The sequence below is a fragment of the Paramisgurnus dabryanus genome, chromosome 16, assembly GCF_030506205.2.
Source record: "Paramisgurnus dabryanus chromosome 16, PD_genome_1.1, whole genome shotgun sequence".
NCBI lineage: Eukaryota > Metazoa > Chordata > Actinopteri > Cypriniformes > Cobitidae > Paramisgurnus > Paramisgurnus dabryanus.
Window position 1 is genome coordinate 18,540,161 of NC_133352.1, and position 27,058 is coordinate 18,567,218.

At 37.6% G+C, this 27,058-nt stretch overlaps 2 protein-coding genes across 2 annotated transcripts in view; one reads left to right on the forward strand and one right to left on the reverse strand.

Moving 5' to 3' along the window:
• Window positions 1–201: 201 nt before the first annotated feature.
• The window catches only part of sorbs2b (sorbin and SH3 domain containing 2b), a 55,124-nt gene continuing 28,267 nt past the window's right edge, over window positions 202–27,058 (reverse strand). Inside the window, exons 9-30 of the mRNA XM_073812079.1 lie at window positions 25,634–25,775; window positions 24,865–25,019; window positions 23,799–23,865; window positions 22,372–22,422; window positions 21,929–22,109; window positions 21,684–21,798; window positions 20,121–20,204; window positions 18,720–18,776; window positions 16,932–16,981; window positions 15,062–15,240; window positions 13,227–14,711; window positions 12,115–12,197; window positions 11,984–12,030; window positions 11,787–11,901; window positions 11,571–11,699; window positions 10,808–10,999; window positions 7,442–8,260; window positions 5,211–5,399; window positions 4,457–4,570; window positions 3,417–3,460; window positions 2,351–2,457; window positions 202–1,864 (exon numbers count right to left, since the gene is read on the reverse strand). Of these exons, the coding sequence (XP_073668180.1) occupies window positions 1,803–1,864; window positions 2,351–2,457; window positions 3,417–3,460; window positions 4,457–4,570; window positions 5,211–5,399; window positions 7,442–8,260; window positions 10,808–10,999; window positions 11,571–11,699; window positions 11,787–11,901; window positions 11,984–12,030; window positions 12,115–12,197; window positions 13,227–14,711; window positions 15,062–15,240; window positions 16,932–16,981; window positions 18,720–18,776; window positions 20,121–20,204; window positions 21,684–21,798; window positions 21,929–22,109; window positions 22,372–22,422; window positions 23,799–23,865; window positions 24,865–25,019; window positions 25,634–25,775 (4,467 nt within the window). The 3' untranslated portion in view covers window positions 202–1,802. The remainder of the gene's footprint in view (window positions 1,865–2,350; window positions 2,458–3,416; window positions 3,461–4,456; window positions 4,571–5,210; window positions 5,400–7,441; window positions 8,261–10,807; window positions 11,000–11,570; window positions 11,700–11,786; window positions 11,902–11,983; window positions 12,031–12,114; window positions 12,198–13,226; window positions 14,712–15,061; window positions 15,241–16,931; window positions 16,982–18,719; window positions 18,777–20,120; window positions 20,205–21,683; window positions 21,799–21,928; window positions 22,110–22,371; window positions 22,423–23,798; window positions 23,866–24,864; window positions 25,020–25,633; window positions 25,776–27,058) is intronic.
• Window positions 26,816–27,058, forward strand: part of asah1a (N-acylsphingosine amidohydrolase (acid ceramidase) 1a) — a 189,895-nt gene continuing 189,652 nt past the window's right edge. Inside the window, exon 1 of the mRNA XM_065271766.1 lies at window positions 26,816–26,826. The gene's annotated coding sequence lies outside the window, so the exon portion shown is untranslated. The remainder of the gene's footprint in view (window positions 26,827–27,058) is intronic.

Genomic DNA, 27,058 nt, shown 5'->3' on the forward strand with positions numbered 1-27,058 from the left:
TTGAATGCTGCAGAAAAGCGCTATATAAATCTTACAAATTATAAACATGATTATTCCAGATCAGCACTTTCTTCACTCTGAAACTGTAATCATTTTTTGAGAAATTAATGTGGCATGTTAAACAATGAGCAGTTCTTTATAAAACAACATGCACATGATGTTACTGATACATTTCAAGATATGGACAACACAGAGACTGCATATTTCCATGAGGTGTAATATTGCCTAAATGACATATAATATAGGGTTACATTTCTTGCTGTACTGACCAGAACAGAACTGTTAGTGATAGTTTCATAAAAAGCTTGCAATGCTGCCTGTTTTTAAATGTACATTTGAGTTTGTAAGAGCATAGTCATTGTTTTATCAACAAAGATGTGGAAAATAAAAAAGTAATATATTAAGTATATCATAATGAAAACATTTGGCTAAATGATCAACTTATTAAAAAAAAATTAATTTACTCACTTAAAGGAATAGTTCACCAAAAAAATGAAAAGTCATCATTTACTCACCCTCACGTTGCCCCAAACCTGTATGAACTTTGTTGTTTTGCTAAACACAAATGAAGATATTTTTAAAATGTTACCAGACAGAGCTGCCTTTCCCAAAAGTATTATTAGCTAACTATGGTCGTTGTTATTATTGAACTCTGATAATGACAGAACTTGTGACCATAGTTGCTTTCAGGAAACACGCCCCATGGGGCACCATTCACTTCCATAGAATTATTTTCTCTTACTATGGAAGTCAATGGTGCCCCAGATCTGTTGGTAACAAACATTCTTTAAAATACCTTTCTGTGTATTCAGCAGAAGAATGACATTTATAAAAGTTTGGAAGCATGACATAATCTTTTTTTTTTTTTTGTGAACTGTCCCTTTATACTGAACCAGTTTGGATAAGTTAAAGGTGACATATACAAAATAGCTGTCAAAAACAGTTATGTAATTCTGACATGAAATAATTGTCCATAAACAGACTGCAATGTATAAACCAAGAGTGATGCGCAAGTTCACCCAACACTAACATATTTATTTTAGGCAGTAGAGACACTAATATGATTAAATATACAGGTGTTAACTTATATCCATGTATATCTATCCATGCCCTTATAGGTCTTTTGATGGGGATACTGCATTTTCCAAATGTTATCGTGTTTGATTAAAAATTACAAAAATATTTTCTCATTTGTAAAATCCTTTAAATGCTCAAAGGAATGTCTGGAGGAAGAAATCAGTTCTAAAAAATCAGAGGTAATTCTCCTGAACCATGAGTTTACCTACTGAAGATACATATTAGCAGTAAGGTTCCTGTAATATCTGTTGTGTCTGGCACAAACATGACATTGCAATACTGTTCAATCTAAGTTCATCAGGTTCAGTTTACAGAGGGACACCAGTAGATCTGTACTTGTATACTGATACTGACACTTTTAAGAAAAGAAAACGCCTCAATAAATAATGATAAATAGGGCACTTGATTAATCATGTTGAAATTCATCCACTTTTCTAGAAGGCAAACATATTGATTTTTAAAACTAATGTTAAAAATGTAGACAACCAAATATTTTTAAGCCTTTACAGAAATTCCTTATTAACACAACGTCTCCAACGTTTAAAAGTCCACGCCTTTGAAACATGGTGCCATAACCTCCACCAATGCCATTGTCTTTTCTTCCAATAGTCCATCAGGCTGATGACTGGAATACAGTATATAATGCTAATTCCAGCAGATAACTGCAGGTGACGTTCTCCATCATCTCTCTGTAGATGTCTGATAGAGCACAAGGACGACTTAATTTAGATGCGCTTCACATAGTTTCCAGGAAAAGTTCCAAAAAACTTTGTTCTCCTGGACGTTCCTAAAAATGTGAAATATAAAATAAGACTGATAAATTTGCATCTGTGTTTGCATCTTTTATTCATCCAGTCAGTCGCAGTTAAACATAGCACTTTTTTAAGTGAACAGTGCCAGCTAGTGGCAAGTAAGGGAACTTTACTTAGGGAAGTAACAGTAGTGACCAAAAGTGATATCAGTTGAAATCTTTGCTCTTCAGATATGCATTAAAAATGGTATGCATGTTTCATTGGTGTATTTGGAGTATAAAGCAACAAAGAGGTTTGGCAAAAAAATACACACAACACTTTTGTGTTTATAAAGTTTATAAAGGCATAGCCCAGGACAATACAAAATATTACCACAAAAAAGGTTCAACAAATATTAATAACGGATAAAATTAAAGTCCATTTATTGCTTTATTTCCTGTGAGGTTTTCACATCACTTTTGGCCACTATACTGTGCACTCAGTGTAGTAATAAGCGAATAGCATAAAGTTTCTGTTCTTACCCACAAACCATCCGTCATCACATTTCTCCATGACGTCAACAATATCTCCATCCTTCAGTTCCAGCTCATCCTCATTTCGTGGCACGTAGGTATACAGGGCTTGAAATCTGCAAGATGAAATAGTTTTTTATATTAGTATATTAGAACTAAACTTCAGTGCATACATTAATGAAATACTCCACTTTCATAACAAATCCCCATCATTTACTCACCCCCATGTCTTTCTTTGTGCAGTCTAAAAATAATATTTTGAAAATAAAATTGCAGTTTAAACGCAGCTTCAAAGGGCTCCAAATGATCCCAACCGATGCATAAGGGTCTTATTGAGCTAAACCATCATAAAAAAGATGTACTTTTGAACCACAAATTCTCTTCTTGCACTTGCCGTGTGATGCACCAGTGTAACCTTGGGCCTCATTTATAAAGCGTGCATATGTGTGATCCGATCGACAAAAACACATCTTAATAGAATGTAAAGCCCCAAGACACACGTTACATATGTGAAACGCACACTTACAGAGCATTTTAAACAATAAACTGACACAAAGACATTAATTTGTTTCATTCCTCATTCAACAACTTCAAAACGATCCTCTTTCTCCACACTTGTAAACAATGAAGCGTTAGTTTCGCATATGTCATGGCACGTCACACGGCTAGTACAAGACGAGTTGTTGTTGTTTAAAAGTACTTTTTTTTCGAAAATTATGATAATTTAGCTTGATAAGACCCTTATGCCTCGGTTGGGATCGTTTAGAGCCCTTAGAAACTGCATTGAGACTGCAATTTTAAACACTTTTAGAAACCAATAAAGTCCTTTATAAGGAGAAAAATCCTTAAATGTTTTCCTTAAAAAAACATTTCCTCAAATTTCTTCTCGACTGAACAAAGAAAACATGCACATCTTGGATGACATGTGGGTGAGTAAATTATCAGAAGTTTTTTTTATGAAGGTGGAGCAATCCTTTAATGATCACATCCTACACCGGGATATAGTTGTTTAGAAGCAATATTACACATTATATATTTTTAAAAAGTGAAACATATGAAAAACAAAGGTACTCACGGTTCTCCTCCGCTCTGATCATTTACATTTGCTTGTCGTTGGGACTGAAAAATAAAAAACAAGAAAGCACTTTTTAAACGTTTCTGTTTACCAATCCTCTGTATGTCCATCTGATACTAGCAGCCAATGTTTTACTGTACTCACAATGTGTATCTGAACTGTCAGATTGATCAAGGCCATCTTAAGACTATTAACTAGTTCAAATGTATTAGCAAATAATCTGATTCAAATGTTATAAGATCCAGGGGCTCAAATTCTGGGTTTCTAAGCCATTAATCCAACATACATCCCGAAATATGTCAGATTTGTGGACTTAGAAACAATGCCTGTAAAACGAGGACTGTACTCCCCTTCTTTGGAAGGAAATGTGGGGAATAGGCCGCTCGCCTGGCCCTGGGGAGTACACCATGTTTAAGCTGTGTACACAGGAAAAATCATTGGGACATTCCCATGAGTAATCCACACACACTGAACACATGCTTTAACCAGTACTGCATGATCAAGCCAATCTCTCCTGTTGGTTTGGGCCACAAAACACTAACAAGCACACATAATGAAAGGCTATGAGATCCACTCACTGTTCCAGATCAAACCAGTCATGCAAGAAGACAGGATTATTACCATGCAGAAACCATATTAATAACGGATATTAAATGTTATTTTCTCACCCTTAAAACCTGCTAATGTATACAAACAAACAAGGACGACGAAGGCGTTAGAAGTATCCCTCACATATTTCACAGTATTCCTGTTTAATGTAAAGATGAAATGATAAAATGTGTATGGTGTCCAGTAGAGCAACAACAGACCATAAAAGCATTATTCATTATTTCCAGACATGATGCAAGATGCTGTGCATGTATTTTATTATATCCAGGTACTGTATAGCAGCAAAAATGATTGTAACACAAATCTGTGAATTCCCAGGGGAAATTCAGTGGATGACATGATGATTTGTGTAGGGATACTTTGAAAAGAGAGAAAACAATTTCCCTCGAGTCAAGCGGGTCATTACCACACAAGGTGCATGTATTCCCTACCCTATGAGATGATGAAAAGTTTTGACCTCTAACAGGCGATCCGCAGGACCTCCTAGACATGACAGGGCTACGAGGGGGCTTACCAACAACCACAACATCACGCCTTAACACAGGCTGAAAGAACCAGAACCAGGACAATCTTACACAAGGATTATATGAAATACAACATACACAATTTATAAAGTAATACAATATTTCGAAGGTCAACACTTTGTAATGTGTTGTCTGTATCAGACCACCATTCATATAAAAATAGCAGTTTGCCGGTCCTTTTGTATTTAAACTAAGGAAAAGTCCTTGTACCATTATGATGTATCAGTTACATCCATTATGAGCCCTGTTTATTACAATGTAATTTTCCCATGCTACTGGATGGATCATTCAGGGAAAAGCTCATTTAAAACGTCATAGGATTGTGGATAGTGCAATTACTGTAAAGAGGGTGGGGTGAAATGGGTTGGTTGATTTGTTATTATTATATCAAAGACATAATTGTTTAAAAGGCTCCAGCTTTCCATATTAACCATAATAACGTCCTATACCATATCCCAGATAAATTTACATATTGACATTTATAGAAAGTGCTCATTATTGTTCCAAAAATCTCTAATGGGAACATATACGTGATGTACTTGAATACACAGAAACACTAATGTATATAAGCAGCTTAAATAGATCTGACTCAATTATTAAGAATAGAGAGATGTACGGATGCGGTGGGGGTCTTGTACACAGTTAAGCACCTTGTCATTACCTTGACCTTTTGGGAGCGTAATTCCTGTCGAATGGACAGTTTTCCTGAGGGAGGGGGAGACTGTGAAACCCCAGGCAATGGAGGGGTGGAACGTGGGGAGGAGGGAGAGTATTTGGGGAGTATGAATGGCAACATCTGTATGGACAGGGGAGAGAGACGTGGAGAAGCATTCAGGGAAACTTCACCCTGCTGATATGGAGATGAGAACAGTTAAACATGCTAAAGATGAATGGCTAGCATTACTGTATACAGGACACTTATTGGTCAAAAGGTGGTCGAAGTAGGAGGTTTTGATAACTATTGGGCAAATCACATTTTTTTGCTAGAAAATAATAAAAACTAGGGTTTTAACCTTAAACCAATGTTTAAATATAGTAAACACTACAATCCAAATATAATGTCTTTTTTGTGTGTGTCACAGTTTTTGTAAAGGAATATTAATAACATGCATATAATTTTTTACTCCTACTGTGTAATAAAGATACAATATTGTCACATTGACAAACTGTCTGTGCCAAGATTTAAAGGGGTAGTTCACCCAAAAATGAAAAAATGTCATTAATGACTTCGTTCCAAATTCGTAAGACCTCCGTTCATCTTCAGAACACAGTTTAAGATGTTTTATATTTAGTCCGAGAGCTTGTTGACCCTTCATTGAAAATCTATGAACGGTATACTGTCCATGTCCAGAAAGGTAATACAAACATTATCAAAGTAGTTTATGTGACATTATTGGGTCAGTTAGAATGTGTTGAAGCATCGAAAATACATTTTGGTCCAAAATAAAAACAATATTCTGCATTGTCTTCTCTTGCGAGTCTGTTGTGAAGCGCATGCACGGGACTAAAGTCACGTGATTGCAGTGACGCGTATGACGTGTTATCCTCAGACATGTTTGCAAAGTTTTTCTTTTCAAACTTACAGTGTGCGACTCCCTCAGACTGTAAATGAAGCTTGGGCACAAGAAAAAAAAACAGCTTAGGCGCACCACATAACACGTCATCTGCGTCACTGCAGTCAAGTGACTTTAGTCTCGCGCATGCGCTTCACAACAGACGCGGAAGAGAAGACAACGATGAATAAAGTCGTCATTTTTGTTATTTTGGGATTTTTTATATTACCGTAATTCCTCAAATAAAACCCGTTACTCAAATAAACGCCGGGCCACTGATAGTGGCCGGGGGCGTGGTCATCGCGGACAAATAAAGGCCGGTCTCAAATTAAGGCCGGGGCAAAAATGAGTGCCGGGGGAAAATGAGTGAGAGCTTTGGTGAGACGCGCATGCGATCCGCGGAGGCTTGCGTTGCGGACCAAAACGCGATTATAAACAAAGCTTAGCTTACGCGCAGTGTGAGCGTATTTGCGCCAGAGTGCGTTTCAAAAGGAGAGACGTCAACTGCGCGAGCACTCACCTTCATCTTCCTTCGTTAAAACCTTTTAATGCGCGCAGCAGGGCTAGTGAATATCTACGGTGCACACGCAACAAATCAACTAAGCGATATCATTGGCATGTGAGAGGGCTTCATACGACTAAATAAAAAACACAGACTTAACATTATGATGGGTTCCAGTGTTAAGAGAGTGCTTTACCTCCTGTTTTGCTCAAAACAAATGCTTTCTAATGATGAAAGCGGGAGGGGGGACGATCGAACTGGGGCATGATTTGGATAATGTGGGTGCGGTGTTATCTCCTAAATGCATTCAAGTTCATCATAATGCACAGCTGCCAATAGATGGCAGTAGCTACATTGGATGGGTCTCATTTAATGCTAGTGACGGACTTTTCAACAACCTTGAAAATATACTGTTAAAAAATGAATGATCTCTATCCACTAGAACGCTTTCGCTTTTATATAACGGTTTATTTTAAACAATTATTTATCAAACAGATGGAATTTGAAATAAAGGCCTGTCTCTAATAAAAGCCTGCTTCAAATAAAAGCCTGTTACCTTCGGCAGTTTAGGTAAATAAAGGCCCCGGTCTTTATTTGAGGAATTACGGTACCTTTCTGGACATGGACAGTATACCATACGTAGATTTTCAATGAAGGGTCAACAAGCTCTCGGACTAAATCTAAAACATCTTAAACTGTGTTCTGAAGATGAACAGAGGTCTTACGAGTTTGGAACGACATGAGGGTGAGTCATTAATGACATTATTTTCATTTTTGGGTGAACTATCCCTTTAATTGCAATTCAGTTAGGTGGTATGACCACACAATGAGCACTACCTCAATATCTGAGCTCTGACTATGGCCATGTAGGACTGGAGTAAACGTATTTGATGTCAGGGACTGATTTAAGAAGCTGCTGTCCTCATTCGGGTCCTCCTCTATAAACAATCTGGGTAGTTTTTCTGTTGTTACTGGTTCCTGATGATAAAATCTCTCCTCTTGTACAAATGCACCCTTCGATTGGCTGGCTTTAATGATGGACACTAACTCCTCGCACAAGTCATCCTCTGGATCTTTTGGAAACAGGGTGTCCTTATGAGACAACAGGGATTCGTGCTCTTCAAAAACAACCAAGTCAATAGGACTGCACAGTTTAGGGGAATCTATCTTGTGTTCTTTCTGGGGTAAATCTGGTTTTTGGATAGAGAGAATCTCTATGACGCTGCTAGACCTGGGGCTGGAGTCAAATGTGGGTGAGGTGGGAGAAGGAGTGAAGGAGGCGGAGGTGAGGTAAGGTTGAGGTGATGGGCTGGGATCAGGGGACATGTAGGACTTTGGGGAGGAGATGGGAATGAAGTGGCCCTCTTTGAGTGGAGTAGATATGCGGGGGGTGAGGGATGGAGAGCGGCCCAGTGTAGAGGAGGCAGGAGAGGGGGAAACGGCAGAATCCAGGCCTTCGAAATCTAGCTGGAAGTTGGAAGGGAAGGGGGGAGGTGTGGGAGCAGGAGTTCCTGACGGGGACAGACCCAAAGTGAGGGCCAGCCATTCGCTGGTGATGGCCTGAAGGTGCGCTGCTTTCTGTGGGCTGGGTGAGGATGATGAAAGTGGACGGAGAGTTGGGGATGGAGGGCTGTAGAGGGGACGTGCAGGTGATGGCTTGAAAGAGAGAGAGAGAGAAATACGGAGTGATAGTGGAAATACACACAGGAGGACTAAAGAAGATAATGAAAGGGACAGCGGGAAAGATAAAAGATGAAAAAAATACACTATAGAGAACACTGAAGGTTTTAAAAAAACAGTTTAAACAGAAATGGAAATTATGTCATCATCTAGTAGTCAACTCCCTGTTACTGCATTTTAATGTATATAAATAAAAAAAGAAAAACTGAGTGAATCTGCATAGTAGGGGTGCGCGGGGCATAAACTATCCTGGGGTTAGTTGTAACACGGACCGTTTACATTGTTGCACAGGGTTGAGCGATTAGTTTTTTCCGTATTGTTTTCACCCTGCCAAAAGACGATCTCCCGCAAATTTATGAAAAGGTATAATGTTTTTCCATAGAGTTATTGATGAAAGAGTGTTTTGGTGGCATGTAAGTAAAACTTTTTCATCATATGTTTTTTTTCGAGTTGGGTGTGTAAGATACCAATCAAATGCTATGTCATATTAATCAGTGTCTTGTTGACTTAAACATAGCATAATTTTGAAATATGTTTGCAGCTCTTAGCAACTTTTTTGGTGGGCTTGAAAATATTTTGACCCAGCAGGGTTAATTGTAACGCTTTGTTACAACTAACCCCTCAGCACTGATGATATGAAAACAGCTAACGTTAGCGTAATTATTGCCGTTGTTTTAAATAGGCTACACATGAATGACTGCTGGCTGCCAACAAAATAAATGTGCCTGTCTGATCAAAATTGTGTGTCAAAATGTATTTTGTTCATATCTTTAATATTGATTGAATAAGGTCACGGCAAAGATTGAAATCATAATGAAATGAATGGCTAAAATCAGACTTTGGTTTTCATTATCTAAGAATTTGATTTTGAGACTTTTTGTCATAATTGTGCTGCTTTTTCTGACATATTTACACATTTGTATCCATTTATAATTGAACTATGGTTAGATGAGAGATGAATAGTGTAGATACCTGTCTATTATAGACAGATATATAAACAATATCCACTTCAGGTATATAGAGAAAATAGTATTGTAATACTTGCCTGCAAACTTAATTTTTAGCAAGTGTTACAACTAACCCCCTGCCTGTTAGAATTAACCGCACCTATGGGGTAAGTTGTAACATTTGCACTTCTGTCATGTTTGGTTTAATTGTACAAGAATGGTAAGTACTAGAAATAAACTTCATATGGTCATTTGTAGCAGAGATGTGTGTGTTGCTTGTGGAAAAATATAATTCATCAAACTCAAATATTTTTGTAATGATTGAGCCAAAACCAAAAAGCGTTAGGTTGTGCCTCGCTCTCCCCTATATTATATATTTTTTTTAATAAACTGTTCCTTTAATAACCTTACAGATTTTTAAAGCGATGTATGGAGTGCATTTCATAGCATTATAACTGTAAGTGTTCCTATAGCTTAACTTATAGGTCATTGGTTCGATCCTCCAGGATCACACATACTGATAAAGCATATATCTGGAATTCACTTTTTAAAAAAGTGTGTGCAAATGCATAAATGTAGATTATTATTTGTTGTCTTTTTCTGACTAAAAAAGACACAAGCTAAAAGCTTTGTCTCCTATTTGATATCTTTATTCATGCTATTATGGAAAAAGGTAAGCTAACACCGCTATCTGTACAATAAGGCCATATATGTACTGTAACTGACCAACATTATATGTGCATGCTACAATGTTTGCTAAAAGATCTTAGCATGTATAAGAGCAAATCAACACTAACAGTCTGCTATTCTGTATCACATAAACTCTATGGGGCGGTTTCCCGGACAGGGGTTATCCTTGTCCCAGTTTGAGATTTAAAAACACCTTGTACTGACATATCTTAAAATATATCAGTGCCATTGGTTTGTCTCAAAATGGACACCAGAATAGTTTTTTGTAAAGTTTGTTTGTAAAAAAACGACCTAATATAACCCAATATAACTGAGGCCTTGTCCTGGATTCATCTAAACCCTGTCCGGAAATCTGCCCCATGTCACATAAAGTTCATGTCTACAGAAATTTCAACATCCTATACTGGATACTGAGATGACAGTGTGATTAATCTCATTATGTCATAAATCTTCTACTTCTTGATTCTTTAGATTGAACTCAAAAGGCATTTAATCTGAACTAAGGCTTAATTTACACAACAAGCTAAAAATAATCTAACGATGACAGCGGTGATCTATTCTGACACTTGGACAGTTGCCATCTGAGGCAGGATTAATTTGTATTTGCCACCTTGTTGACACTGACACTACAGTGCATGTCATCTGGCAATATGATAAGCATGATAAAAATATGACATCTTTGAAACTTCATTAAACTAGAATCTAGATAATAGAGCACTTAACATTTACTTTACTAGAAATAGTACACAGTATATTATACAATTGTTTCCAGGAATCGCCACTTACCATGGTCGATATTTCACCTTTAGGACGGTTTTATGTTATGCATTATAGACCCTAAACTTTTCCATGACACAATGTTTAAAATTTGAATTGGAAAACCTACCCTACTGTGCAGTCTGTCACTGGAGTAGCTGGTGGGTATACTGGACCCCGGAGGTTGACCTGTAGTCTGTACTGGGGTCTTCTTAGTAACATCCACATAAGACACTGGAAAAATCCCTTGCTTGTTTGTACCCGGGATCTTTCCTTCATACCAGTTCTGATCCACCTGCCGCACGAGAATGACACGATCACCCTGCAAGACACAAACATGAAACGTTAATGATGACATAGCGGCACACAGCCTGGTTTTAAGGTATGAGGTGTGTTCCTGGGTTCCTATCAGAGACAAACTGCAGTGGGCGTTTTGTTACTAACTTGTCTAAGACAATGACATGTTGTCCTGTTTTGAAAGAGAGGGTGAGCTGTGGACTGAGCCCTTGGTTGCAATTCAAAGTCTTATGGTTAGATGGCACTAAAAATCTACACAATGGTCCTTTAACTACATTGTATATTGTCATTCCTTTAAAATTTTATGAGATTAAATAATTACAAATTAATTTCTTGCACGATGTCCAGCACAATGTGACTAAAACAGATACTAAGCAACCATCAAAATGTTATTTCAGGTTTTAATTGGTTATCAATTTATTACAGTTAGTACAAAATGTTAAGTGCTGTAGAGCAAAGCATTAAGTGAAAAGTGTTAAGTTATTTAGCAAAAAGCGCTTTTAAAGTGATAAGAAACAGTACGGACAACAATAATAGCCAGTTGCCCAAATTAAAAGATATTTAGGACATAATTACTAAGAAATCAAGACTTTTACTTTTCTTAATGAAAGCTCCACATTAGTGTCAGCATTAAAGTTGTAGCGAGCGACTGCTTCTCCAATTTCTCTGCTCTGGGTTGGAGGAGGAGGTCTCGCTGGCTGATGTCTCTCTAAAGGAGAGATTTTCTGGAGAGACAGAAACAGGGGAAGAGTGATTACTGTAGACCTGAACATTAAAAGATCTGCTACTATATATTTTCGCTGAGCACAGACCTCCACGTAAGAGATGGGAAAGATGCCCACATGTCCATGATGCTCTCCTTCATACCAGTTATTATCTATCTGCCGGGTGATATACACAGTCTCCCCTTTCTTAAACGTCAGCTCTCTGGATGAAAAAATATTTATCTTGTGAAACAAAACTATTCAGTAAAAATGACAAGAGATTAGTAACAAGATTTTTCTCATACTTTGCTGTTTGTGCTTTGAAATCGTATATTGCTCTTGCTGGCAGTTTCTGTTGGGTAAATAATGAAGAGAAAACAAACTTTATTACATGCTCAGAAAGATCTCAAAAGTGATTTTACAACAAAATGATCACCTCTCTGATATCAGGGGTCTGTCTTCTTTGTGGTGTATGGCGACCCACATCAGGATTACTATATCCTCTGAATGCGTCCTGGTCTAGAAACGATAGAAAAGTGAAGATATTAAAACAGAAGCCTATCAGAAATACAAAATTCAACACTATTTCATGCACAGGAACAAGCAACAGCAAAGGAAATAATGATTTGATGTAGGGTTGATGAAAAAAGACAATAATAATCAAACATATTGACAAACATACTGTGGAAGTTTTCATGTAAACCTAATTTTCCATTAATCATTCCTCAATATTTCCATGTCTTTAAAAATCCCAGCAGATATGTTACAGTATACCCACCATTTAGACACGGATCCCCAGTATAGATTCAGTTTATTTATACTAGAACCCCAAATGGTGAGATGACATTTGTGCCAATTGCAGACAAGCCCCTTTGCTCCAAAGGGTCCTCACATTTATAAACACTAGTATGCGCTATGCGAAAACATAAAGCGGTGCATCTTTTATGCAAGATATAGAATTACTAAATATTTTTAGAATCGAAAATGTCTTTTATGTACTACACCTACTTTATGTCAGGTTTGAGAAAAAGGACGGTGTAAACATAAGAGAATATGTTTCTGTCCAAGCCAATAAAAACTAAAATCTGTTTATAGACCGCATGCTTCGGCTGCCCAAGTCATCTGTCTAGAGCTATTTATATAGAGAGAAACTTACAGAAAGTTATCTCTTTTGTGGAGAGCAGACCACACCCAGCAGTGAACATACATTCAATTTCTCCACAAAAAAAAAATAGTTGTTGTTGTTGATATATTGTATAAACATTATAATAAAATTATATTAAATAAAGGCAAATGTTTCAATATTATGTGCTATAATGTGAAAGTAAAGAACATGGACAAATAGAAGAAAGAAAAAAAAAACGGATGTCACAAAGTACAGGTGACATGTTTGACATTCCCCAAAAAGTAATAATTCCTTTATCTAAGCAAGCACATTCACAAACACAGATGGAGCATAGCAATGATCGTGAAGCAGATGGATAGAGAGCTCAAACACAGGGAACAGCATGGGAATTGGGCCACCAGAGATTGATGAATAGGTTCCACCTTCATAGCAGTATTCAAAGTCGTGGTTCCTCCGGTTGTTGTTGCTGTCTATATCATGGTGAGAGGCACTGTGGGACAGCTGTGAGCACTCAGGTGGGTGGACGTCCTGGCTGGGCATCCCATCAGGCTGAGGGTGATGTGAGCGAGATCGAACCGTAGGGCTTCTGCCCAGAGCGTTCAGGGAGGAATTCCGTTCAGGAATGTCTGGAAGCAACTCCGCCAGTAACCTGTGAAGGATGCTGTTATCTGGCAGGCTACCCCTTCGTTTCTCGGCGCGGATATGATCATAGATGTCTTTCAACGCTGAATCTAGAGCCTCATACATGCAGGACTTAGAGTTTGACATTTGGGAAAAGCTCAGGGGAGACAGGTTTTTCCGGCGGAAAGGCACTGGGCTAACCAGGAATGCAAGTTTGCTGAGACCGAACTCCGAATCTTCCACCCGTAATTGTTGCTTGGCTCTTTCGTGCTTGATCATTGTGGTGAAGCGCGTGTATGACGCCGGGCAGTGGCCCTTGCAGGAGCTCACAAGCTGCCTGTGATGATGATGATGATGATGGCCTGACCCACAAAAGCTCTCGGAAGAGTCGAGCGAACATAGATCAAAGTCCCCCTCGCTGCAAAAAGATGAGCCCTCTATATGAATAAAGTCATTAAGATCAGACAGGACAGCATCGTGTTCACTATCTGAATAGTCGTGATGCACGGCAGAGTTTTTTAATTGGTCACGGGTGACATCAATGTCTATTGGCACTATCTTGGGGTATTGAGGTCGCCCTTCAGGGGGGTTCCTAGCTGGTGGTTCTTCATCCAGTAATGACTCAATTGACAGGCTTCGCTTGGGACTGGTGGCCCTTTTAAAAGAGGAACTGGTCAGGAACGCGCCCCCAAGATTGGGCATGGACTTGGATTTCTGGATTAGACTCTCAAATTCGGAAATCCTGTTGTGCACCATGTCTCTAGGCACATTTTCATTACAGCCCTTGGTGTCAGCACGTCTGTCTTTACGTTGTTCACTCTCATACTTATGGATCCTGGCTTTGACCGAACAGATCACTGTAGAGTTTATCAGCTCTTGCCGGTTGATGTGATGCATCTTTTTATAAAGTTTAAGAAAGCCTGGTGCATCGTGGGCCGAGCGATGCCTGGTCCTCTCTCTGAGGTCCTCGTGCTCCTGGGTGTCACAGCATTGTGATTCCTCTAGTTCCCCATTATGCAACAGAGATCCGGTGCTCTCCGAGCGCGCTTGAACTTTTTCCCTCCCTTGATCTTCAGACAAAAGGTCATCACAGCTCCAGGACTTAAGCTTGGGTGAAGGCTCTTCTGTGCTTATCCAGTCTTCTGTTCGCCAGCCATCCGGGAGGCTGGAGAAGCCCTCCGAGACTGGCGTAACTGTAAAACTGTCCTCGTATGTGGATTCTGAGGTAGCATGGTTTAGACTTTGACAATTTAAATGTGCTGAGTGCATATTGCTTACATCCCCACCTTAAGAAATCCACCATAAGCAGCATGGTAAAAAAGAGACATGAAAAGACATTAAAAGGTAATTGACCCATCGAAGAAACAAGTCAGAGTCTACGCCCTGGAACAAAACCGGAGAAAACTTTCATCAACAAGCCCTCTCTGCATAAAGTAGAAGCAACTGAAATGGTACCCTACACTGAGGAACAATTGTAAACACTAAATAATTCATTGAACTTTAGTCATGCAAAAGCAAATCCATTTAAAATTCTGCCTGCGCTGCGAGGAGCAAAACAAGAATCGTCTGTGAACCTTCCCCTTTTGCAGTTTATCAAAATTATATGCATAAGCGTGGATGCTCGCCTGATGCATACCTTTGCTCCTGGTGGAGGCAGGGGAGCTGGGGCTGGTAAGTGGAGTCCTATGGGTACTGCTGCTTCTGGGTGGCTCTGAGGGTCTGATTGAACTCTGTGTTATGCCCAAACTACTCTGGGCCCTGGGCTGAGAGGCTGCAGGTTCGGATTTCCGCCTCCTCTTGTTATCACTTGCAGAACTGGAAGTAAATAGGAGTTATCAAGTGCAAATTAGGTGGATGGGATCTACAAATATAGACTAACATCAATGAGAAAAAGACAGCATGACTCAAAGTGATGTACTGTAGTGTTACTAATAAATACATGACTAACTGTGGATATGCTGCATAATTGAAACCAGCAATGTAAATAAATACTTTAAAAAGCAAATATCTGTTTTGAAAACATAAAAATGATGTACTGCAGTTGGTATGATTATTTTGAATTATAACCAGACATTGTTTCTCCTACACTGTAAAAAAATTCCGTAGAAATTGCAGCTGGGTTGCCGGTAATTTACCGTAGATTTACATTTATGTTATTTACTGGCAAGAGTTTGTTCAAAGTTAAATAAACATTAAAAATTAACAAGTCTTTGTCTTTACAGAGTAAAACTAAAAAGACAGCATCAAGCAAAACATTCTGGGAAACAAAATCTGAAGCAAAAAACAGAAAAAGGTTGATGATGATTTCTGGTTCCCAGAATGCTTTGCATGAGGCTGTTATTGTATAGTTTTATTCTGTAAAGATAAAGAGTTATTAATATTTACAATTTATTTAACTTTGAACAAACTCTTGCCAGTAAATAACATAAATGTAAATCTACGGTAAATTACCGGCAACCCAGCTGCAATGACATTGTAATTTCTACGGAATTTTTTTACAGTGTAGCACTATAGTCCCACAGCTAAAAAGGACCAATCATTTTCATTTATTTATTCTGCAGATGCTTTAAATATATGTATTCTGCAAAAATCATTTGAAATAAATATAAGATGCAATGAAAGCAGATCTAAATGTAATGCTGTAATCGACACTTTTCCATATTTTTCATATATTTCATTTTAATTGCAAAAGCATGCGATATGCACAGATGTTGATGGCATAGGCGTCAGCGCTGCTGTTTCTGGGTTTGTATTATTTAAAAATAAATATTATTGCATCCAGAATAAAGTATGTGATTAAAATGATCATATTTTGCCAATGACAACAAGAAAAGATGCTTTATTGCGTTTGGAATTGCATGCAAAATCCATTTGGCTCAGCAATCCGAGGGGGCACGTGCCACCTCAGTTTGAATGGCAAAAATGCTTATGTTCATGTTTAAACCTTGAGCAAAATTTTATGCATTCAGTCTTCTGCATTTGAGAGAAGCTATTATGTCAAGCATTCATGGTACTGTATACATTTTAACAGTTTCTATATTTTATTGACCTTGGTGCTGCGTGTGTAATGCTTCACCAGTTGAGCTACAGGAATGCAAAAGCATCCAGGCTGAAACCCTGAAATGGCCACACAACTGAAGGGGAGTTTATTTCTAACTCACACAATTAATGTTCCTCCCTAAACGTACATATCCAGAGCTTAACAAATAACAAACAATGTGACAATACAATACAGATTAAATTATGTCATTGCATTTAAATAACAAAATATCTGACCAAATAGCATTTATATTAGAAAAGGTAGCACAAGCAAGACAAAACATTAAAATGACTTTGGTTTGCAAACATGTTAAAGATAAGTGACATTTGCATTGCATGCACATGCCTGTTTTCTAATGCAATGAAATGCATATTTTTTAAGCATGGCTTAAATGTCTAAACTATGGGGTCAATGAAGACCTGTATATAGTATTGTGGGTAGTATCTCTGGGAATAGGTAGACCTACCTTGATGGCCTTTCAAGGCTCCTCTCTACAGATGGCTGATAAATGGAGGTCTGAAACAGAGGAAAAACAAAAAATGTTGAAGTTCTTCCTTTAACATCCACACTTACTACACAATGGACAGCTCCTGAATTCCCAATTCTCCCTTTCCAAATCCAACAATGATCCAAAAACTTCTAATGTCAGGATGCTGCTTTGACATTGACACCTGTCCATAAAAATCACCCAGCCATTATTACAAGACATAACAGACCACTTACAAGCGTTTCTATGTCGAACAAAGCAGGGAATTCTTTGTAAGCATGGCTGGAGTAGATAATAATCATCCTGTTTGTTAAAGCTCTGAGCGGTGTGCTATGCGGAGCAGCTCTTCGGAGCAGCAGCAGACGCCCCTAGCGTTTTTTTAACTCTCTTTAAAAGTAGCCCAAGCATGCAGTACCACGAATGCCATCACAGTGAGACACATTTACATTCAGTCAACATAAATACAACTCTTAGTAACACATAACGCCCTAGCAAGCTCAAAATTGGCCTATAAAGCCTCTATAACAATTTCTTTAAGCTAAATTTCTTCTTTCCTTTCAGTGATCTGGTCTGTAGAGACATAATTGTGTCTTCTGATAAATCTTTTAAAATATTTTTTTTTCTGTTTATGCACCAGTGTTTCCCATACATTGATTTATTTGTGGTGGCCCACCACAGAATCAACACTGGCCCCCACAAATAGAATTTTCATGATTCCCATTTACATTTTTATTTCACCATTTAAAACAGCTTAATTCGGCTAAAAATATAATTTGATATATAATACAGATCAAATACAGATACAGATACAGATCAAAGAGTAGAAGTGAAACATATTTCAGGTGCCAACACTAGATCAAACACAACATGATGACGTCACATATATGCTAATAAGCGTGTGACGTCATCACCACCACAGTCTCCTCAAAATCCTGTGGGAAACACTGTGCACTGATAAAATCTAGAGGAAGAAAATGTTTTTTTGTTGTCTAAGAATTCTTAAACATCATGCCTTGCCCATAGGAAGCAATTGATAAAGTAGCTGTCAGTAGATTTTAAGTGGACATATTTTGTCAAATTGACAGTTAGCTATATTTACAATGACAGAAAAAGCTCTGGAGTGAAACTGGATATGTAATGTGACACTAGAGGACTGTAGATGACCGTAGATCATTCACCCACTACAAACATAATATTGGCAGGTTGACAGAGGACTTGCTGCTGTCTTAGGATGAAATATGCAATGCAATGGAGAGTTGTTAGGTCAAACAAAGGTAAGATCTGATTAGATCATATATTCAGTATTATCGTATATTAGGGTACAACAATGTAAAAAGGCCCCCTTTTCAACAAAATAAAACAGATACCAACAAACACTAACACAGTTCCTTCCTAAACACACTTATCACTAACCACTAACCACTGCAAAACTGCAATAACAGTTATAATTGCAGTTGCAGTTATAACTGATAAGACCACTTATCACTAACCAATGCAAAACTGAAGAGGCATCATGTGCAACAATTTTAAGATGCAAAATTATTGATATTCATTTGTAAAGTCAGCCTGTGCTAACATCTCTGAATCACTCTGAGCGTATACACCATACTTACTTTTCCTAGCAGTGTTTTGATCCTAGTGAAGGAGTACAACCCTGCTCCTCTTCAAATAATATGCTTTATGATTAAAGAAACTAATGATTTCAATGAGTAAGTGAAGATAAACTTTCAGCAAAAAGCAAGCGCTGGTATTTTTCTATGTATTTACCTCTATTTCGGTTCGAGGAGAGCTCTCTGGGTTGTAATCGAGGCGTTTTTTTGGAGGCTTCACGCAGAGGTGGAATAGAGCAGGAGATGAGGCAGTGATGAAGGGACAGTGACATAACAAGGGAGAAAATAAAGTCACATGACTGAGGAAAGGAATGCCGAGAAGGTCACTAGCTAAAGGAAAAGCTTCATAACATAACCTACAGCACGCCAAGCCTTGCATACTATTATTATAGTAAGGCCGATACTTCAAACAAAAACACCTTGCACAAAGTATAAGAAATGCCAAAAACTTTCTTTTGTAAATCCAGCAAACAGCAAACATCATGCAAATAATAGTGAAATTTCTCCTACAACACACTGTAACAGATTAAAGCCACAGTATGTACGATTTTTGTAATAAAATATCCAAAAACCACTTGCACACAAAAGTTCCCAAGGATTTGTAAATTCAGAGAAATTCCTATATACAGCATCTAACATACAGCTGTTGTGCCTTGTAGCTATTTCATTACAATGGCATAAAATAATGTGATTAAATGTACAGGTAAAAACATTCATTCATTACCTCATTCATGAACATGATTAGCAAATTTAATTAACTCTTTCCCCGCCACTGATGAGTTATCTTATTAATTAAGAGAAAACATTTCCCTGCCAATGACGCTTTCCTGACAAGTTTTTACGTTAATCCCACAATTATTCACTAGATGGTGCTCATACCCAATTTATAAAAAAACGAAACAAAAACGAATTTAATTAATTTTAAACTCTGTTTATGTTTTGATAATCATTCTGAATTTGATCTCTAACAAAATTCCTTTACAAAAATGCAGTTATTTCAGCATTTGGCTAAAAATTTGGTATTTTTGAAGAAACCCACCCATATTCGAGAGTTTAGAAAAAGAGAACAAATGAAGATAGGATAAATTTTTCCATTTTGTTTGTTTGTTTGAAAGCAGCGGATCTGCTCTTTCATTTGATATATTTGTATATTTAAATATTTATAGAAGAAAAATCACAAAATGCTGGCGGGCAACTTTAAAAAAAAAAAAAGGCTGGAGGTGAATGAGTTAAGCTTCATCTTTGTTATTGTGCTATTGTGAAATAATGATCTCTAGTGATGAAAATCCTACAATCTGTGCCTTTAATGTGAAATCATAAGTGTTAAAACAAGCACAACGCTGAAATGCTGGTTGAAGGGAGCAACGCTCATTTACACAGAACCTGAAATTAATGGTTATTCATCAAAGTGCGCCATATGTGTTACAAGGTCTGCTCATTCCAGTCAGTCATTGCAGATGTGTCCGCCACGAGCCGATGGCACGTACAGCACGTATCTGACCTTTCCAACCTCACACCAATCGCAAACGACATGCAAGCAACGGCAAACCACACTTACCGGCCGCCCAAACTCCAGCTCAGCAAAGAACTTATACCACGGCTCATTCTCTAAATCTATGTCCTCTGGTCCTAAGTTACTCGTCTGGTGTAGGAAATGAAAATTGGTGGAATACGTGTTGGTAAAAGGTAACCATGGGGGTGAGATGAATAGATACAGACATGATGTGGCTTCAACAGAAAATAAATGTTGATTTATGAAAGAAGTTTAGCAGAAAGTTATTCATGATTCCCTTGGTGCATTATTCCCTTCTCTCCAGCAGAGGGCAGACGTACACCAGAGATCCTTAATGCAGAAAGCAAAATAGCAGTCTGGCAGGAGCAAATTGGTTTTTCTAACCTTATTAGTGACCTTGACCACATTACGCTGTAAAAGCTTGTCAATTTATATGTCCTCTCTCACTGAATGACTCTACTCATGCCTGGTGAAGCACTACAGCTTGATAACAGCAAACATTTGTGTCATTATAGTACAACTCTTTCAAATGCCTCCATCGTTCATCTACAACTGTTATCATAATTGTCAATTCTATTAAAGGAATTAAAAAACAAATCCAGATAATTTACTCACAACCATGTCATCCAAAAAAACATTCCAGGATTTTTCTCATTTTAAAGGACTTTAAAGGACACCAATACTTATAGTTCAATATTCCAGTTTCAAAGGACTCTAAATGATCTCAAACGAGGCATAAGGTTCTTATCTTGGGAAATGATTGTCATTTTTGGGAAGAAAAAAAATACAACTTCTCGTCTTCCTTCGGTCCTGTGACGCGCGACCGCACTTAATACGTCATCACTTTGTTGTATGTGGAATGATACTAATTAATGTCTTTGTGTCAGTTTATTGTTAAAAATGGTCCGCAAATGTGCGTTTATATGTAACACGTGACCATTCCACGGCATTGCGCAATTACTTAAGGTTGCGCTGGCGCGTCACAGGACCGGGGAAAAAATAGAAGTTGTGGTTTAATTTTCCTTGTCAAAAATGACAATCGTTTCGCTAGATAAGACCCTTAATCTTAATGCCTCGTTTGAGATTGATTAGAGTCCTATGAAGCTGTGCTGAAACTGCAATTTTAAACTGCATTAAAACTGTAAAGTGTTGGGGTCCATTAAAACCATTTAAATGAGAAAAAACCTGGAAGGTTTTCCTCAAAAAACATAATTTCTTCTCAACCGAACAAAGAAAGGCATCAACATTTTGGATGACATGGTGGTGAGTAAATGATCTGGATTTTTTTTTAAGAAAATAAACTAATCCTTTAATATAAAACAACTCAGTTTATTCAGTCAGCACATGGTAAATGACTATAAATTTGCTGACACTGTGTCCTCCCCATAAGGCCATGGGGCATTCATTTTAAAATCAATATTTGTCTATACACGCATACTACAAAAATGCCTCATAAACTTGATGTAATAGCTCTGGAACTTTATGTAGCTGACTTAAAGCAAGCCATAACTTTCAAAATTACACTCACTCGAATATGTAACCCATTTTCTGCTGTTTTTCCAAAGCTTAACACAAATTGAAACCATTTAAAGTTCACAGATCATTCACCTCTCTCTCCTGCTCCAAAACAGAAGATTTTCCAGGCTCATAGTCAAAAATACTCCTAGGCTCCGCTCTGTACTTCCGAGTGTCCACCTTTCTATCTGGAGGGTCCCACTCATTTCTGGAGAAGATGATGAATATAAATCAAACTGAGAGAAGATCTCAGGGCAAGATCAAATCAATGCAAAATCTGAAAATACTTCGGTGTGATAGAGTATATATTATAAGCATGGATACTAGATGGTTCTCACATGTCAGGTGTGCTTCTGTCTTTGGTTCTGTGCTGTGCTGATGTTGAAGTGGGCAGAGGAGAGGCAGCAGGCGCTCTGAAAGTGTATATGATGTTATCAGAGATGCTCTTGGTGATGGGCCGGTATGTGCTGGCTTTTGGTGCAGGATGGATGTGAATAGGATTTAGTGAACCATGCTTATCTGAAATATAGTAAGTCAACAAAATATTAGCATTAGTGGAAAGATACTGAACATAAGCATCATCTTTTATGCATTTTAATAAATGTATTTTAAATGTACAGTATGTTATTATATTTATGAAATTCAAAGTAATCCTTGTTTATTTATTATAGATTTTTTTAATCAATGTAATATTGGTTGGAAGTTTTTTCAGACATGGCTTTTGCAATTTCATCATGTGTAATGGGAAACAAACTAAAACATTGTTTAGCAATAATTGTACCGTTATTTGTAACAGGATCAGTGGCAATGTGGGACCCACACGATTCATTTTCTGCAACAAAAACAAACAAGCAGCTCTGTAAAACATTTGACGCAAAAGGAAGATGTTGATTCATTAAACCCTGCAATCACTCAGACCTCCTCCTGACAGTCCAGTAATGATGCAGCTCTTATCTGCTGAGTAAATCACTTTTTACTGCTCTTTAGATGGCCCTTATATGGCCTTGTCTGCAGAAAACGGTCCCCTTGGAGACAGGTTCGTAGCTACACAGAAAATGAAAGCTCTCTGTCTTGTCTGGCTTAAATTAAATCATAGCAGCAAGGGATATTGTACAGTCTATTTCAAGTTATACATGGAAAAGTGCATGAACTAAACAGAAACCATAATGCAAAGTGAGATTTCCTCTATACTGTACGTATGTTATAGACTATGTATCTACACTGTAAAAAAATTCCGTAGAAATTTCAATGTTATTGCAGCTGGGTTGCCGGTAATTTACCGTAGATTTACATTTATGTTATTTACTGGCAAGAGTTTGTTCAAAGTTAAATAAATTTTAAATATTAACAAGTCTTTATCTTCACAGAATAAAACTATACAATAACAACCTCATGCAAAGCATTCTGGGAATCAGAAATCATCATCAACCTTTTTCTGTTTTTTGCTTCAGATTTTGTTTCCCAGAATGTTTTGCTTGATGCTGTTTTTTTAGTTTTACTCTGTAAAGACAAAGACTTGTAAATGTTTAATGTTCATTTAACTTTGAACAAACTCTTGCCAGTAAATAACATAAATGTAAATCTACGGTAAATTACCGGCAACCCAGCTGCAATTTCTACGGAATTTTTTTACAGTGTACAGTATGGTATAGACGGTTTCATCGTACGCATGTGCATTCTTGCAGCTACGTATTTATTTATCTGTCTGGCTAGTGGCTAAACTGATCTCTGAAACAAATACCTTGTCAAAAATACATGTAAAATGATTTGTTTGCTAAAGACGAGAGGAGATGATGAGCATAGATCACAACTGTGCAGAGAGGTTTGGCGGTAGCTAACATTGTATACATTCATTTTGCACATTAAGGCTAGCTCAGTGTAATAGTTGATACGTGTTAGATATGATATGTAAATGAAGGTAATTTACTTATCATTTATTTCCCTTGTTATCAGAAATAAACGACTGTAAAAGGACTCTGTTGTTCTTAATTCTATGTGGAAGTGCGTTTAGCCCACAAAAGCCGTTTGTTAATGTTGTTGCTGCTGAAACCGTCTATAGAAGTACTCTAAATTAACATATGATCTAAAAATAAAATAACAGGTTGATGGCATGAAAGTGTATCACAGGCTAATTTATTCCAATATTATTTATTATTTATATTTATTATTTATATTTATTATTTATATATATCTCTGCGTCAGTCTTACCTGGTTTAGGCACCACATGAATCTGTTTAAACATAGTCTTGTACCAGTCTTTTGGCCTGTCAACAGTCTAAAGCAACACACAAACAGTTTTTTTAGATTATGGGTCAGTGTTTATAGTGCTTAAAGTTTAAGATTCCAAGGTCTAGAAGCATCGCTAAAAACAAACAGCGACCCAAATTGTGCTCTGTGACCTTGAGTCTTAAACTCTGGCAGCACAAGGCTCTTATAAAAAAAATGCTGATCCAGTCTGCCTTACTATGTTAAGCTGAGACACATCACCGTCTGCTGGCCCATCAATGATGCTGAGCACAGCTGCCCATGTTTCCCTTAGGCTAAATAAAACTCAGTGTGGGAAAGTGAAATTTACTGCACGAATCAAAACAGCCGGTCCCATGTGACTGAGGCTGATTGAAGATGAATCTAGAATTGCTTATTATACTTCAAATCACTTCAGGACAATAACGAGCCAGAAGGACCACTTTACAAAAAAGCTTTAAGGCATTTTTGTATTGTTAAATTTACTCTAAGCCTGTAATGCCTGTGTGAATATAGTTATGAGTAATTATTTGGATGTTTAAAAGTAAATTTTACTATTTGTTTTATTCACCTTTTCATAAAAAATGTATAAAGTGTGATATATATTTTATCAACCAAATTCCAATATGCACTCCGTCTGTGAAATCTATACCAAAGTTATGAGATTAAGATTGAAAGATTGATTTCAGTGATGATTTCAATCTTTGACATGACCATATTCAGTTAATATTAAAGATTTCAAGGTTATATTTTCACACAATGTAGGATGGTTGTATGTAGACAACAATAAATCACAAAAAAAAAAATGTTTATGCTCTGTTTTCACATACTGGGTCACACGTTTATAAAAACATATTTGCTTGTACAATATTGTGCCTATTGTTCACCCCTAGTTATAAGATTCTTCACTACAATAAGTAAACAAACTGAATGATTCAACAACACTATTTTAAATATCTGAAATAATACCAAATGTATTCTTAGCTGAAATTAAAAAAACGAGTACCATCCCACAGCAGCAGTTACTCACCGTTCGTAATGCTGTTGGGATCCCAGATTCATCCGCAGGACCGATGCCAGTAAAGATCGGAGCTTTCCCTGTTGTTCCTTTCCTTTCAATCTGTGGAGCTCGGACAGGGAAAGTGGGTTCCACGTTGGCGTAGATCGGAGTGCTAGACTCAGGGGCTGACGGGAGGAAAAGAGGGTCGGGTCAGGATGCGTGAGTTTTTAGTAATTCCCCTCTCGCTCCCCAACGTTCCCATGTCAGTTACTGTGAAATGCAGCCGGGTCAGTGTAAATCCAAATCAGAGCAAAGCATCCGTAGATAATATAATCAGAAGGAAGGCAAGCCTTCGAGGAGAAAAACAGCGAAATGGTGTGTAACTGTGAGACAAAGGTCAGTCTCGCACACGTGCACAGAAACTCTAATCCCAGCCCTCCCTCATCCCCAACTGCTCTGTGATTCAGATTTTAACTTAATCTCCGGCACTTGCCACTTGGGATTAGAGATTGCTGGGCGCACGCTCAGAGCGGGCCGGTAGAGATGCACTTAAACTCGCATTGTTGGTATGCTGGTAACACTGCAGTACGGCTATGCTTTATCACTCATTAGTGCTTTATTACAGCTTGGCACTTCATAGCAGGAACCAAGAAGGCCAAATGCTTAAAGCTGCATTGCAAGAAACTGAAATATTTAATCTGGTTTCTTTGATGAATTATTCATAAACACTATTGTCTAAAATTTAAACAGTGAACGCCAAGGGAACCATCCGAGAGCTGCAGTGAGCATCAATACTCACCAGTGCTTCTGTTCCGCTGCATGGCTGCAATGCTGGGGCTCAGTGAGGGAGGAGGGGGGTACGTTAAAGGAGAAAAGGGTCTTTGGAGATGACTATGAGGACTTGCTGGTACACTCAGACCTCCGTTCACAGTCATCTGGCCCTGTGTATCACAACAAAAACATTAATATGAATTAAGATTGGATTATTGTAGCACAGATTTCATCTTTTAGCTTTTATTATAGATGACAGGATAAAAAAATTCTGAACAACAAACAATGAAAACCCTGTAGAAAAGCAGACAAAATAAAGGCAGCAGAAAGATATAAAAAATAAACCACCAACAATGAATTTTTAACCATGACTATTCAGTCTAAACCAAGAAAGGTATTTTCAGGACAGACAATAAATGTTAGTATTAAAGCTGTAAAATACAAAAAAGGACACCACAAGAACCAGACAATGTGACAGATTTTTCCCTCACACAGAACAGCAATGTTAGGAAAGGAGTGTGAAAAAAACATGTACCAGTGTTTGTCCTATACCCAAAGAAAGTGTTATATTCAAAAGTCCCAACATGACAAAATAACATTAAGAGACTGTACTTCTAAAGTTGTTATGGAAGAGCCCTCAGATGCTCTACTGCAGAAGGGCTGCAGAAGTGACGTTAGTCCAGATGCACCACAGGGAAGAAATGGTGATGGCGGTAAATGTGAATACAATGAAAAAGTGACACCGGAGTCTGTTGATCCAGCCACAAAAAAATTGCACAAAAGAATGAAACAAAAACAATGACTAAGTGGAGAGAAAACTGAACGAAGCTAAAGAAGACGTAAGTGTACAGTAAGTGAAGAAAAGAGTACGAGAAGAGAAGAAAATAAATAAAAACATTACTACAATTAAAGGGGACATATTAGGATAATATTTTCATTATTGATATTATCATATTATATTCTTGCTCTTTTGAAATTAAAATTTATGGTTTGCTACAATATGTAGACTGGGCTGAGTTTTGCCAAATACTTTATCCCGCAATAAGGTTCATGTTGTGGTACATATTTCATGAATCAATAAACAGCGGGGAAAATAAGTATTTGACACATCAGCATTTTATCAGTAAGGGGATTTCTAAGTGGGCTGTTGACACAAAATTTCCACCAGATGTAGTCATCAAGTGAAAAATTGAATTCATATAAAGAAATCAGAACATTGAAGTATACAAGTTGAGTCATAATAAATAAAGTGAAATGACAGGGAATAAGTATTGAACACACTTTATTTAATACTTTGTAGAAAAGCTTTTGTTGGTGAATACAGCTTCTAGACGCCTCTTGTATGGAGAGACCAGTCATCTGCATTGTTCAGGAGTGATTCTGGCCCATTCCTCAATACAAATAGTTTTTAAATACTTATGGTATTTAAATACTTATTCCTTGTGTCATTTCA